The sequence below is a fragment of the Spermophilus citellus genome (assembly GCF_964194105.1).
Source record: "Spermophilus citellus genome assembly, chromosome: 6".
Classification (NCBI taxonomy): Eukaryota; Metazoa; Chordata; class Mammalia; order Rodentia; family Sciuridae; genus Spermophilus; species Spermophilus citellus.
In genome coordinates this window covers 21,392,217-21,405,722 of record NC_138187.1, presented here as the reverse complement: position 1 = coordinate 21,405,722, position 13,506 = coordinate 21,392,217, and the positions used below count along the sequence as shown (strand labels likewise).

The following is a 13,506-nucleotide window of genomic DNA, read 5'->3' as shown; positions in this document are numbered from 1 at the left end:
GACTTGGGCTGCCGGGTGGCTCCCCCCGTCCCTCCTCCCGCCAGAGTCCCTCCCGTGCCTCCCCCCTCCCGCTGGCCTCGCGCGCGCTCACGCTCGCGCCCGCTCCAGCCTCTTGTGTGTCCTCGCGCCCCCCACCCTCCTCCTCCTCCCCCCTCCCGCCCGCCCCGCGCGCCTCCTCCCCAGGTTCCCCCTCCCCCACTGCCGCCTCCTCCTCCTCCCGCCCCAGGGTGAGCGCGAGCCACCTCCCTCCCTCCCTTCGCCATGGATCCCAGCAACTGGAGCAGCTTCATCTTCCAGGTAACAACCCCCTCCCCCCGCCCCCCCGCCCCCCTTCCCACACCCCCTCCTGCCCGCCCTCCCTCCCGTCCCACCCCCCCTCCGCGCGCCCGGTGCGCGCGCAGCTGTCCCCCTCCCTCCCCCGCCCTCCCCGAGGCGCCGGCTGGGCGCGCGCGCGGCGGGGGCCGAGGCTGCTCCCTCGCTCCCCCCACCCCGCCCCGCCAGGCTCCAACCGCCGCCGCCGCCGCCGCCGCCGCCGCCGCCGCCGCCGGGCCCCCGCCCCCGGCCCCGGCCCCCGGCCCCGCGGGGCCTCCCGCCCCCACCCAGGGGGCGTCGCCGCCGCCGTCGCCGCCGCGCTCCGCGGCCCGCAAGGCGCCCTCCTTCCCTCCCTCCCTCCCGCCGGCCGGGGTGCGCGGGCGGCGGGGCGGCCCGCGGGCCATGCGTTCGGCGCGGCCCAGCCCGGCCGGCCGGGGGCGGCGCCCCGAGCCCGGGCCCCGCGCGGCCCGCGCCCCCGGCCCCCGCTGAGCCCCGGGAGCCCCACCGTGGCCGAGGCCATGTTCCCCGTGTTCCCTTGCACGCTGCTGGCCCCCCCCTTCCCCGTGCTGGGCCTGGACTCCCGGGGGGTGGGCGGCCTCATGAACTCCTTCCCGCCACCTCAGGGTCACGCCCAGAACCCCCTGCAGGTCGGGGCTGAGCTCCAGTCCCGCTTCTTTGCCTCCCAGGGCTGCGCCCAGAGTCCATTCCAGGTGAGTAGGGGCCGGCCGTGGCGGGCCGGGAGGGCGCCGACTCGCGGCCGCGGCCCACAAGGTCCTTGTCTCTGCAGGCCGCGCCGGCGCCCCCACCCACGCCCCAGGCCCCGGCGGCCGAGCCCCTCCAGGTGGACTTGCTCCCGGTCCTTGCCGCTGCCCAGGAATCCGCAGCGGCTGCTGCGGCCGCCGCGGCTGCGGCCGCCGCCGTGGTTACTGCACCCCCGGCCCCCGCCGCCGCCTCCACAGTGGACACAGCGGCCCTGAAGCAGCCCCCGGCGCCCCCTCCGCCACCCCCGCCTGTGTCGGCGCCCGCCGCCGAGGCCGCGCCCCCCGCCTCTGCCGCCACCATCGCCGCAGCGGCGGCCACCGCTGTCGTCTCCCCAACCTCGACGGTCGCCGTGGCCCCTGTTGCATCTGCCTTGGAGAAGAAGACAAAGAGCAAGGGGCCCTACATCTGCGCCTTGTGCGCCAAAGAGTTCAAGAACGGCTACAATCTCCGGAGGCACGAAGCCATCCACACCGGAGCCAAGGCCGGCCGGGTCCCCTCGGGTGCTATGAAGATGCCCACCATGGTGCCCCTGAGCCTCCTGAGCGTGCCCCAGCTGAGCGGAGCCGGCGGGGGAGGGGGAGAAGCGGGTGCCGGCGGTGGCACAGCTGCAGTGGCCGCCGGTGGCGTAGTGACCACGACCGCCTCGGGAAAGCGCATCCGGAAGAACCACGCCTGCGAGATGTGCGGCAAGGCCTTCCGCGACGTCTACCACCTGAACCGACACAAGCTGTCGCACTCGGACGAGAAGCCCTACCAGTGCCCGGTGTGCCAGCAGCGCTTCAAGCGCAAGGACCGCATGAGCTACCACGTGCGCTCACATGACGGCGCTGTGCACAAGCCCTACAACTGCTCCCACTGTGGCAAGAGCTTCTCCCGGTGTGCAGGGGCCACGGTCGCCCACTAGGCTGGTGGGGAGGGAGGGACGCCTACAGAGGTGGCCTGGCCTTGGCTGGCGGGGAGGGAAGCGGATCCGAGGATGGGGAAGGGGAGCCACTCCCAGGGAGGAGGAAGGAAAGCCTCTCCTGGTTACCAGGGAGCAGGGGGTGGTACTTTGCAAAGGAGGTGGGTCTTTGGGTGGAAGGATAGCTTCGTGTGGGAGGAGGAGGAGGAAGCCGGGTTGGATGGGAGGGATTTCCTGCTTGTGTAGGACCATGAGTCTTTGGGAGAAAACGCAGGGACTTTTAAACAGTCTGCGATGGGCAGCTAGGCAAGACTTGAGGCAGCACCTCCCAATCTCAGGGCCTCCGCCCTAACCCCCCGACCCCAACATATCCCCAGGCCGGATCACCTCAACAGTCACGTCAGACAAGTGCACTCCACAGAGCGGCCCTTCAAATGTGAGGTAGGAAGCCCGCCTCTTTCTGTCCTGGTTTTCATGATTTTGAGCCTCATTGTAGTTGTCTGAGTTCAGCCTCTCAGACCCCCTTTTTCTCTCTCTTCTTTTTGCCTTTTCACTCCATTTTCTCATTTCTTCCTCAAGGCCTCGTCATCACACTCCCATTTCCTACAGATCAAAGATCCCCAAGGCTCTGATCCCTTTAACCTCTTGCTCCCTTCTCCTTACTCCCCGAAGCTTTAACTCTCCTGTGACACCCCCCCACGCCCCTCCCCCCTCCCCAGAAATGTGAGGCAGCTTTTGCTACGAAGGATCGACTCCGGGCGCACACAGTACGACACGAGGAGAAGGTGCCATGTCATGTGTGTGGCAAGATGCTGAGCTCCGCTTATATTTCGGACCACATGAAGGTGCACAGCCAGGGCCCTCACCATGTCTGTGAGCTCTGCAACAAAGGTACATGCTCAGGGATGTCAAGAGGGCCAGGGAAAAAGGGGAGGCACAAAGCTGGTGGCTCTTCCACAGATGTGGGTTAAAGGTGCTGTAGCCAAGAGCTCGTGGCATCTAGAGCCCTTTGGGAGGCAAACCAAGCAGCATTGGGAACAACTGAACATTGCTAAATTCTGAGAAGCCATAGCTGGAGGAGACGATCTACCAGAAAGATTCAAGCTCCTGGGTGTGTGGGGGAAGAATTGGAAGTGGGACATGGCTGCTTTGGGAAAGGATTAGTCAAGAGAGCCAGTCCCCATGGGTCAGAAGGCAAGGTTCAGCCATGTAGCCACAAGTTCTTGTCTCCAGCTCCTGGGCAAATGGAGTACACTGGCAGGGGTTTAACAAGCACACATCCTGGCCCAGTAGCAGAAAAAGTTTCTTTTAAATGCACTTAACTCAGTAACTGGGCTGAGACTGTGGGACACTGGAGGGAAGGGACACAGCCGTCTTTCCTGAGAGTCAACCCTTAAAGTAGCTAGGAATCAGTGTCCTATTGTCCCTGGAGAGATCTCCCAGTCATGAAGAAAGAATGAGCTCTGTGCTTTCCAAAACTGAGAAGTAGGCACCACTCAAATCAGGCCCCTGGCTCAGGGAGGGGCCTTGCCTGTGCCCCACCAGCCCCAGCAGAGTAGTTGGCCCCAGGCTACCAAGGATGTGGTGGGAGGAGGACAGGGCCATCTGAGAAGGGCGTCCCCAGCCTAGGAGAACAGCCCCGTCTCTGGGGTCTCCATCTGGCTGACCCCCACCCCCCCATCCCAATCCACCCCCCCATAGGCTTCACCACAGCAGCATACCTGCGCATCCACGCGGTGAAGGACCATGGGCTCCAGGCCCCGCGGGCTGACCGCATCCTGTGCAAGCTGTGCAGCGTGCACTGCAAGACCCCTGCCCAGCTGGCCGGCCACATGCAGACCCATCTGGGGGGGGCCGCCCCCCCTATCCCGGGAGATGCCCCCCAGCCACAGCCCACCTGCTGAGGGGGACCCCCGCACCCACCAGGCAAGGCGTGGGGCATGGCTGGGGGGGCGGGATGGGGTGTGTGGGACAAGCGGGCTCAAAGGGCCCTATAGGGGATCTCAGGAAGGTTAGGGATGCCAATCTATCTCTCAGGTTAGGGAGACTCCAGGGCCAGGGAGGGCCCTTCAGGAGAACTGCTCTGTCTGGGTAAGGAGTCAGGCCAAAGTCTCTGGGGACCAGATAGGAAGTGAGCAACGGCTGTGTCCCAGGGGAACTAGTCTGGAAAAAGAGTCTGGGTTAAGGGGTATGGCTCTTGCCATTCAGGTTGCGCTGTGATCCTTGGTATTTCTCACTGTGCAGGTACTGGTGAGGTTTGTCCAATGGCGGCAGCAGCAGCAGCAGCGGCAGCAGCGGCAGCAGCGGCAGCAGTGGCAGCCCCTCCCACAGCTGTGGGCTCCCTCTCTGGGCCGGAGGGGGTACCAGTGAGCTCTCAGCCACTTCCCTCCCAGCCCTGGTGAGCTCCAAGTTGGTGGGGGGAGAAGGGAGAGCAGAGAAAAGCCCCTGGTACAATCTCCTCTCCCCCTCTCTTCCCACCAACTCTCTTTACTCCCTCACCAACCAAGGAGCCTCCAGAAGGAAAGGAGGGAGAAATGTGTTCTTAGGGGAATTCACTAGATTTAACGATTTGTTTCTCCTGCTCCTCTCTTCTCCCTACCAGAGCTGACCCCTATTCACACCTGTTCCCTTGGTTGTGTTGAAGTCCCCTGGACAGTGGGCAGGGGTGGCAGAGGACAGGAGCAGCCACTGCCCTCACCCCCTCTCCTCTCTGTAATCCCCTGCCCTGCCCTCCCAGGGATTTGTGAGCCTTTTCCCTCCGTGGTCCTTGCTCTCCTCCTTCCAGTCCTCTCCCTTCTGTCTGCTGCCCCTCCCTGGGGAGTTGGTGCTTTTTTTTTCCTTTCTTTTTTCTTTTGTTTTGTTTTGTTTTCCAGGGGGAGGGAGGAGAGGAAGGAGGGGAGTCAAAGATTCTGTCCCAAAGAAGGAGAAAGTTGAGATTAGAGAAGGGGCAGAAGCAGGGAAGGCAGAAGTTCATTAGGTAGGGTTGTTGGGGTTAGTCCCTAAACATCATCCTACTTGAAAATCTGTGGGGGTGGGGAAAGTCAAAGGGGGCAAAAGAAGGAGCCACTAGTGCCAGAGGCAGAACAGGAGATGGAATCTGAGGGGCCCAGGGTAAACAAGGGGAACCAGGGACTAGAGGTGCTTCCTGGGGGCAGGGGGAATGCAACCAGTGTCTCCCCCTTCCCTCTTCCACCCCAGCTCCTGCCCTGGTCTTTTCTTTTCATCCCTCTTCCCCATGACAGAAGCTGTGGCCCTGGCCATGTCATCGTGTTCCTGTGTCCCCTGCATGTTCCTCACCCTCCACCCCCCTCCTTTTGCGCGGACCCTATTACAATAAATTTTAAATAAAACCTGGTTCTGGCTCTGGGTTCAATGAATTTCCTTCACTAAGCCCCTTGTCCTTACTTCCTAGGGGGTGGTTCTTGTGCTTGGTATCAGTCCCACCCTTGCTTTGCTGTATATAGCTCTGTGCTCTGGCTCCTCCTTCCCCAAGGACAGCCCTCGGGGTGGCAGCACAGATTTAGGGTGTGGCCAAGCTCCAATGGATGTGGAGAGCAAGTTCTAGGGCTCCCAGGTCTCTGGGGAAATAATCTGGACAGGTCCAGAATAACCACTAAAGGTTTGAAGAGGCCCAGGTTAGGCATCCAAACAGCTATTGAACATAAACACTGCTCTCCCTTGGTTGTACTCATTGCCAGCTGCTCAGGACCCTGGACAAATACCCGTGCACCCTTAACCCTGAAAAGCCATCATGGGTAATGTAGGTGCAGAAAGGTTGAAGGGGCCTGAGCCTGAGCAGGAAGATTCAGAATAACTGCACTCCACCTGCACGATCTCCGCATCGGTGCCCTGCATTTGCGGTGGATCCTCAGTCCTAGCCCTTCCTGCTCCAAGCTGTCCCTGCAGGCTCCATTGGAATTCCCTTTCCTTGCCTAGTTCTGTCCTTTCCAAGAACCCTTTCCTGAGCCTTCCAATATCCATTTTCTGCTGCTCCTTCCCTGGGGATAGGAAGATTTACTGTTCTGCAGTCTCCCTTCTCTTGAAACCCCACCCTGCTTTTCTGCAGCCTCCCCAAATTTTGCCCCATCTCCCTTGCCCTCTTTCTGCTGTAGGGGTGCCTCCACCCATTCCTGCCTGCCTCATTAGTCCCGTCTCTCCTCGCAGACCCCCGGTCTCTGCCAGGACCCCCGGTGACCGTTGGCGGGAGGGGCCGAGGACTTAGGAAGGGGGCGTCCCGCCGGGAGGCGCGCGTGGGAAGGGGCAGGGAGGGGTCGCGAGTGGTCCCTGGGTCTGTTGCCTTGGTAACGCAGGGCCTGGCACGCGAGGCTCCCTTGGGCTGGCCGGGAGGGGCCGGAGGCGTGCAAGGGGCGGGGGCGGGCGCGCGGCGGCAGTGGAGCGCAGGGGAGGGGACCAGAGAAGAGGGGACCAAATGCGAGGAGAGAGGAGGGGAGACCCGCCGCCTCCCTCCTTCCTAAGCTGACTTGCTCCCTCCCGGGCTGCGGCTGCTGCAACGGCGGCGGCGGCGGCAGCAGCGGCGGTGGCGGCGGCGGTGGGAGCAGTCTGAAGGCCGGCGTCGAGGTGAGACTGGGACGGACTGAGGCTGCGGGTAGGAGTGGACCTACAGACCGCCTGATTGCACGGGAATGCGGGCGCCTAGCGAGCTGGAAGGTGGTGCTGGGTGCCCGGCGCAATGGGGAGGAGGAGGTGCCAGCCCGCGGAGGGCGAGGGAATCCCTAAGAGGGGCTCAGAAGCAACTCTGGAGATGCCCAGGTCCCCTAGGAAAGGGCAGGGGCGTCTGCGCCCCAAACGCGCAGCAAGAATACCGGCACCGCCTGGGCGTCCGGAGAGGAGAGAAGGATGCCAAGGGAGTGGAATGTGTGTGTGTCAGATCACCTGCCCAATCTGCCTGTCGGAGTTTCCCGGTGGCGGCTGCACAGCTTGTTGATTTGGGGGTGCTGGGGTATCTGCTGGGGTGTGAGAGACTGGATTCTGTTGGGCAGACCAAAGATGAGACCCTGAGGAGAGTCCTGTTTATAAAAGTAATTTTCTTCCCCTGGCGCCTATGCAGGAAGCTTTGAGTAGAGCACTTCTCCCCCAGGGATGTCCCACCCCAAAACAAAGGAAACCCCAACTTTTCTTCTTCATCCCAGAGACAGCGCAAGGCTGGCCTTGAGACAGGAGCCTGGCCCTCTTGGGTCTGCAGTGCTGTCAGCCCCACTTCTCTCCTCACACCAAGCCTGTCTCCTCCTCTTGCAGGGTTTGCTACTGTCTGCTGTTCCCTCCTTCCCACAGGGGTTCTCTCCCCTCTCCCATCTCAAGATGGCAGCCAGCAGCTCTGAGATGAAGGGGGTCGAGGATTGTCCGGAGACCCAGGGAGAAGGGCCTGGCCATTCTGAAGCTGGAACTGGCCCTCTCCAGGCCCTAGCAGAGGTCCCAGACCAGCCAGAGGCCCCACAGCCAGGCCCAGACACCACTGCAGCCCCTGTGGACTCAGGGCCTGATGCTGGGCTGGCTCCAGAAACTACAGACACCCCAGCTGGGGCCCCAGAAACAGCTCAGGCCACAGACCTTAGCTTAAGCCCAGGAGGGGACTCAAAAGCCAACTCCATCCCTGAAGAGGCATGCAAAGAGCCAGCATCCAAACCAGAAGTGAACAAAGAAGCCACTGCAGACCAGGGGTCTGAGCAGGAGTCTGCAGCCCCTCCCAAGCCAGCCTCAGAGCCTGCTTCCCAGCTAGACTCCCAGTCAGACCCTCAGCCAGCTTCCCAGCCCACCCCCAAACCAGCCCTTCAAATAGAGCCCCCTACCCAGGAGGACCCCACCCCTGAGGTCCTGACAGAAAGTGTAGGGGAAAAGCAAGAGAATGGGGCAGTGGTCCCTTTACAGGCTGGGGATGGGGAAGAGGGCCCAGCACCCCAGCCTCACTCCTCACCCTCAACAAAAACGCCCCCAGCCAATGGGGCTCCCCCCCGTGTGCTGCAGCAGCTGGTTGAGGAGGACAGAATAGGAAGGGCCCATAGTGGGCATCCAGGATCTCCCCGAGGTAGCCTAAGCCGCCACCCCAGTTCCCAGTTGGCAGGTCCTGGGGTAGAGGGAGGTGAAGGCACCCAGAAACCGCGTGACTACATCATCCTTGCCATCCTGTCCTGCTTCTGCCCCATGTGGCCTGTCAACATCGTGGCCTTCGCTTATGCCGTCATGGTGAGCCCCAGGATAAACCACACTTTCCCTACCCTTTCTGCATGGTTCCCACTGCCCCACTTATACAGCCTTTGCTGGTCCTGCCCAGGATCTAACTTTCTGAGCCACCACTGCCCTACCCCTTCGGTGGGAGGAATATGGAGACATATATCACACAGCCTCACTGACCTGTACCCTCTTCCCCCTTCCTCCTGTAACCTCATGGGGCTGGCCTCTGGACGACTCACCTGATCCCTGCTGGGCTGGCTTCTCCTGACCTGGGCCATGGTACCTCCACCCCACACCCTAACCCCAGTCCCGGAACAGTCTGCAGCAGGGGGACGTGGATGGGGCCCAGCGTCTGGGCCGTGTGGCCAAGCTCTTAAGCATCGTGGCGCTGGTGGGGGGGGTCCTCATCATCATCGCCTCCTGCGTCATCAACTTGGGCGGTGAGTGGGGGTCAGGGACACACAGGGGAGGAGTGGAAGGGTTGACAAGGGCAGCTTTACTAACCCCTGCCCCTGCTCTCTCCTGTCTGTCCTCCCTACTTCTCCTTTGTCTCTCCTTTCTCCCTGACCCTGTCTCTGTCTCTCCCTCCCTCTCCTCTCCCACAGTGTATAAGTGAGGGGCTCTGCCCTGCATTCCAAGACTTTTCTTCCTGTTGGGAGCTGCCTTGGGCCCATCCCTCCCTTGGGGGGAGCCCAATCGATGGCCCTGGCCCCCATCCCTAGGGACCAAGGGAGCCTGAGCGGCCTTGTTTACAGCTTCTCTTCTGTTCCTGCATCCTGCCAGGCTCCTCTGCCAACCGTAGGCCTCCCTCTTCCCTGCACTGTTTCCAACCTCCCTGCACTTCTGCCTGTGGATAGCCCCTCCAGCCTCTTGGCCTCCCTAACCCTGCACTTCTGGAAACCTTCCTACTTCTGGAAGCCTCCCCTGAACATCTCCCAAACTCTCTGAGCTCTCAGCTTCCCTGCATCTCTCCCCACCTCCCTGCACTTCTCCCAGCCTTCTGAATTCTCTGAACCTCATCCTCGTCTTCCTTCTCCTGACTTTCATTGTCTTGGCATCTAACCCCGTTCCTTTTCTCCATTCTTTATCATCTTCCCTCCCCTTTTTACATCACCCACCCCCTTCCTCTTTCTGCCTCCTCATCTTTCCTTAGCATCCTTTCCTCCACCCTCCTGCCATCATTTATTCTGCAAGAGCTCCAGCACTTAGATCAGGCTGGGGGAAAGGGAGCAGTGTTGGGAGAGGGCTACCTAGCATGGGGCTCCGACTGTTCTCTGCTGGGACCACCCAGGCTCAGACCACCCCCTCACCGGGCGCCTTTTGGGTCGCAGAGCTGCAAGCCAGGCCCCATCTGGGGACTTGTGCAATGGTGGAAGCAATTCTGAACACAGGGAAGTAGGGAGAGGCGCGGCGGTAGAGGGGTCAGTCGGGGTTGACCGGCCCACCTGGGTCTTTTAACCTCAGCCCACGAGCTTCTTGCTTGAAGGTGTAAGGGCTCGGGCCACTTGCGTGCTTTGTAAGGAAAGAATTTTTAAAAAAGAAAAAGAAAAATAGGACCAAAGCTCTCAGCAGCCCAGAACGAGGGAGGGGCGGGTGAGTTCTATAATTGTTTTCCAAGAGGACAAGGGAGGTTGGTTGCACGCGACAGCCACTGAGGAGGCAGGGAGCCAGCTGCGACGAGGTTCAGAGTTGGCGGGTTTTTTGTTTTCTTAAAAAAAAAAAAAGTCTGGGGAAAAAACCCTAAAACTCCTTTAAGAAAAATATATCAAACTGATTCTCCCTTTTTGTATGCTGAATGCTGCATGGGTCTGAAACACCAATAAACGGAGACTGCATGAGACTCGCCTCCAGTCTCTGTTGGTCCCTGCGTTCGTCTGCCCGGCCAGAGCACTGCCTCCCGGCAGAACCCAAAGGGTGGTATACGCATGCGCCGTCGTGGTGGCCATCTTTACTGTGGGCCAAAGCCTGTTATGCCAGAGGCCTACCTGCGCATGTGCAAGCCTTCCCTTGCCTTCCTATCCCAAGTAGCTTTGACTAGAGCGGAGCCTCCCGCGCCATTTCTATACGCCTGCGTACTGTGACTCTGCGCAGCCCGGGAGGCGGGTCTTAGCTCCAGGTGCGTACCGCGGCTGAGTTGACGCGGCCCCCAACTGCGAGGTCCCGCGAGAGGGTGCGGGGTCCACTTGTGGAGAGGAGTGATATGAAGGCGAGACTAGTGGCTCCGCCCCTCTGTGGCTCGGAAATTGGATTCTGCGGGTCCTCGGGACCGTCAGAGTGCCGGATCTCGATCCTTGGGGTGGGACCCTACCTTGCAGGGGTCTGAGCGCCCCCTCCTGGGGGTAGGCGCTCTGGCCACTTAGAATACTGTTGGAGCCTGATTGGTTGAAGAGAGATTTTCCTAAAACCCTGGGGATCCCAATCACTTGGGGCGGGAGGACCTGATTTGGTACTCCAGCATTTCCTATATTGTTAGGCCCCTTCCCTAGTGGCTTATGTCCCTTGCCCGGGGTCATGGAGACATTGCGTCCGCCACGGCGGCGCCTCTGTCTGAAGAAGGGGAAGTGACTTCCGGCCTCCAGGCTCTGGCCGTGGAGGATACCGGAGGTCCCTCTGTCTTGGCCAATAAGGCCGAGGAAGAGGGGGAAGGAGGACAGGAGGAGGCCGAGCATGCCGAGCCCGGGACTGAGGAGGCAACCGAAGTACCCAGCGCCGAGGGGGTGGAGCGTGTCGAGGGAGAATCCGAGGACTGGTGCGTGCCCTGCAGCGATGAGGAGGTGGAGCTGCCCGCGGACGGACAGCCCTGGATGCCCCCGCCCTCTGAAATCCAGCGGCTCTATGAGTTGCTGGCTGTCCAAGGTACCTTGGAGCTTCAAGCGGAGATCCTGCCCCGACGGCCCCCTACACCCGAAGCCCAGAGTGAAGAGGAGAGATCTGATGAGGAGCCGGAGGCCAAAGAAGAAGAGGAGGAAAAGTGAGAGCACAATCTTACACCTTGTCACTGGGACTGCTCTCCTGATGCCAGGAGAAAATAGGGAGGGGGGAAAAAGTGGGACCCAGGAGCTTAGAAAGTGGAGGAAGGGAACAGGAAAGGAAGAGCCGACAGGTTGGGGAAAAACGTGTGGGTGTTTGGGAGGACTACTCTTACCCTTCATTCTTTGTCCACCTGTCCCAGACCTCACATGCCTACGGAATTTGACTTCGATGATGAGCCAATGACACCAAAGGACTCCTTGATTGACCGGAGACGCACCCCAGGTACAAGAGGGAAAAGTTTGCGGGGGAGGTGAAGGGCCTCTCCTCCCAGTTACATCAAAAATGACTCCCCTGAAGAGGCCTTTGCTGGGTGCCTCAATTGTCATACAACTTGTAGCTGCTCCAGTGAGCTTAGGTTAATTCTCATTCTCATTCTCTCTCTCCTCTCTCTCTCTCTCTCTCTCTCTCTCTCTCTCTCTCTCTCTCTCTCAATGGGCATTCACTGAGTCACATCCCAGCCCTTTTTATTCTGATACAAGATCTCACCAACTTGCTTAGGGCCTCTCAAGTTTTTGAGTCTGACCTCAAACTTGTGAACCTTCTGCCTCAACCTCCTGAGTCCCTAGGACTACAGGCGTGCTCCACCATTCCTGTCCTTGTCTTATTTTGATAGACTATTACAGATAGTTCTATTATGTTTCCCGTTCCTTTTATCCTCTCCTCAAAAGTCCAAGTTCTGTTCATTATTATCTAGCACCACATCCCTGTACTACTGTGTAAATTACTTAATCTGACCCAATTTCCCACCTCCATGACATTCTAGAATTTACTCTTGAGTCATTCTTTTTTTTTGGGGGGAGGGGGTAACAGGGATCGAACTCAGGGACACTTGACCACTGAGCCACATCCCCAACCCTATTTTGTATTTTATTTTATTTTTTTTTTTAAAGAGAGAGTGAGGGAGGAGAGAGAGTGAAAGAGAGAGAGAATTTTTAATATTTATTTTTTAGTTCTCAGCGGACACAACATCTTTGTTGGTATGTGGTGCTGAGGATCGAACCCGGGCCGCACGCATGCCAGGCGAGTGCGCTACCGCTTGAGCCACATCCCCAGCCCTTTTGTATTTTATTTGGAGACAGTATTTCACTGAGTTGCTTAGCACCTCACTTTTGCTGAGGCTGGCTTTGAACTTGAGGTCCTCCTGTCTCAGCCTCCTGAGCCTCTTGGATTACACGCGTGCACCACCTCGCCTGGCTCTTGAGTCATTCTTGATTTCTCTTTTTCTTACCTGAACATTCAAGCCAGCAGCAAGTACCACCAGCTCTGCTCCACAACGTTTCCAAGTCCATCTGCTAATGTCTGTCTTCAGCTCCACACCTTCATCCATGCCACCATCTCCCTTGCCACATAGTTACAGTAGCTCTTTACTTACCTCCCTGCTTCCAGTCTCAGCATCAGAGTGGTCCTTTTAAAACAGAATTCAGTCACTTTTCTGCTTAACATCTCCAAGGATTCCATTGCAAGGGTTGGGGGGAGAGCATCTGAGATTCCCCCTACCATCTCTGAACAAACTTTTCTTCCTGCCCCAAGGCCATCACACTTGCTCATCATGTTAGTGGTGCCTTCGCTTAACTCAAGACTTTCATTGCTGTGCTCCTCTCCCCATTAATGGTCCAGTTTCAGACCTTAGAATTTCCATGCTGAGGCCTGGAAACCTGGGTATTAAGGAAGCTCCCCAAGTGATAAGTAAGATCCACTTCCTCAATTTCTTAAATACTTCCTACCTTCCTCTTTAGGAAGTTCAGCCCGGAGCCAAAAACGGGAGGCCCGCCTGGACAAGGTCCTCTCAGACATGAAGCGACATAAGAAGCTGGAGGAGCAGATTCTTCGTACTGGGAGGGACCTCTTCAGCTTGGACTCAGAGGACCCCAACCCAGCCAGCCCCCCACTCCGGTCATCGGGGAGTAGTCTTTTCCCTCGACAACGGAAATACTGACTGTTGTTGCTACTGCCTCTAGAATGCAGAGACTGTATCTGCTAGGGCCTGGGCCCTCTTTCCTAACTTTCCTAACCCAGGATGCTGGGAAACTTGGGAGAAAGAACCCCAAGTACCCAACACAGCACCTTGCAGTGTAATGCCAGATTCGTGGGACCCCCAATAGACCTCCAGGAGCCGAATCCAATGCAATCACACAAGAGTCTTTATTGCAAGCTCGAGCCTGGACTCACAACCGTTTCCGGCGCAGTGGTCCCAGGGAGTGAGTCCCAGGGAGTGAGTTCAGTGAGATTTTATAGGTTTTGAGGGGATACTCTATGCGTCACAACATCACACAGCAAATCATTCCATATTGCGGGAAAATCAAACAACA

At 59.0% G+C, this 13,506-nt stretch overlaps 3 protein-coding genes across 8 annotated transcripts; all 3 read left to right on the top strand.

Moving 5' to 3' along the window:
• The first annotated feature begins 552 nt into the window (after positions 1-552).
• MAZ (MYC associated zinc finger protein) lies at positions 553-5,329 on the top strand. 3 transcript variants are annotated; one of them, XM_081297393.1, is made up of 6 exons: positions 553-1,022; positions 1,100-1,950; positions 2,353-2,416; positions 2,695-2,866; positions 3,677-3,901; positions 4,220-4,358. In XM_081297393.1, exons 1-5 carry the CDS (start codon positions 831-833, stop codon positions 3,877-3,879), a joined length of 1,482 nt encoding a protein of 493 aa, XP_081153519.1. In that variant the 5' UTR covers positions 553-830; the 3' UTR covers positions 3,880-3,901; positions 4,220-4,358. The 3 variants fall into 3 exon arrangements, with proteins under 3 accessions (XP_081153519.1, XP_081153518.1, XP_081153520.1); XM_081297392.1 differs by lacking the exon at positions 3,677-3,901 and having other exon boundaries at positions 698-1,022; positions 4,220-5,329; XM_081297394.1 differs by lacking the exons at positions 2,695-2,866; positions 3,677-3,901; positions 4,220-4,358 and adding an exon at positions 2,555-2,688 and having other exon boundaries at positions 698-1,022.
• Positions 5,330-6,334: 1,005 nt separating this feature from the next.
• PRRT2 (proline rich transmembrane protein 2) lies at positions 6,335-12,986 on the top strand. 4 transcript variants are annotated; one of them, XR_014022392.1, is made up of 6 exons: positions 6,422-6,553; positions 7,232-8,176; positions 8,472-8,604; positions 10,193-10,280; positions 11,337-11,419; positions 12,934-12,986. XR_014022392.1 is itself a non-coding variant. In XM_081296915.1 (4 exons), exons 2-4 carry the CDS (start codon positions 7,295-7,297, stop codon positions 10,243-10,245), a joined length of 1,068 nt encoding a protein of 355 aa, XP_081153041.1. In that variant the 5' UTR covers positions 6,422-6,553; positions 7,232-7,294; the 3' UTR covers positions 10,246-10,305. The 4 variants fall into 4 exon arrangements, 3 of the variants coding, with proteins under 3 accessions (XP_081153042.1, XP_081153041.1, XP_081153040.1); XM_081296915.1 differs by lacking the exons at positions 11,337-11,419; positions 12,934-12,986 and having other exon boundaries at positions 10,193-10,305; XM_081296916.1 differs by lacking the exons at positions 10,193-10,280; positions 11,337-11,419; positions 12,934-12,986 and having other exon boundaries at positions 6,335-6,643; positions 8,472-10,185.
• PAGR1 (PAXIP1 associated glutamate rich protein 1) lies at positions 10,264-13,315 on the top strand. The gene is made up of 3 exons (XM_081296918.1): positions 10,264-11,135; positions 11,337-11,419; positions 12,934-13,315. The coding sequence occupies exons 1-3, from the start codon at positions 10,657-10,659 to the stop codon at positions 13,131-13,133; spliced, it is 762 nt and encodes a 253-aa protein (XP_081153044.1). The 5' UTR covers positions 10,264-10,656; the 3' UTR covers positions 13,134-13,315.
• Positions 13,316-13,506: the final 191 nt, after the last annotated feature.

Coding starts and splice junctions, on each gene's coding strand:
- PRRT2 (XM_081296916.1), top strand. CDS start 7,295: ATGGCAGCCAGCAGCTCTGAGATGAAGGGGGTCGAGGATTGTCCGGAG. Junction 8,177..8,471: donor CCTTCGCTTATGCCGTCATG/GTGAGCCCCAGG, acceptor CCCTAACCCCAG/TCCCGGAACAGTCTGCAGCA.
- PAGR1 (XM_081296918.1), top strand. CDS start 10,657: ATGTCCCTTGCCCGGGGTCATGGAGACATTGCGTCCGCCACGGCGGCG. Junction 11,136..11,336: donor AAAGAAGAAGAGGAGGAAAA/GTGAGAGCACAA, acceptor CACCTGTCCCAG/ACCTCACATGCCTACGGAAT. Junction 11,420..12,933: donor TGACCGGAGACGCACCCCAG/GTACAAGAGGGA, acceptor CTTCCTCTTTAG/GAAGTTCAGCCCGGAGCCAA.
- MAZ (XM_081297393.1), top strand. CDS start 831: ATGTTCCCCGTGTTCCCTTGCACGCTGCTGGCCCCCCCCTTCCCCGTG. Junction 1,951..2,352: donor TGTGGCAAGAGCTTCTCCCG/GTGTGCAGGGGC, acceptor ACATATCCCCAG/GCCGGATCACCTCAACAGTC. Junction 2,867..3,676: donor CTGTGAGCTCTGCAACAAAG/GTACATGCTCAG, acceptor ACCCCCCCATAG/GCTTCACCACAGCAGCATAC.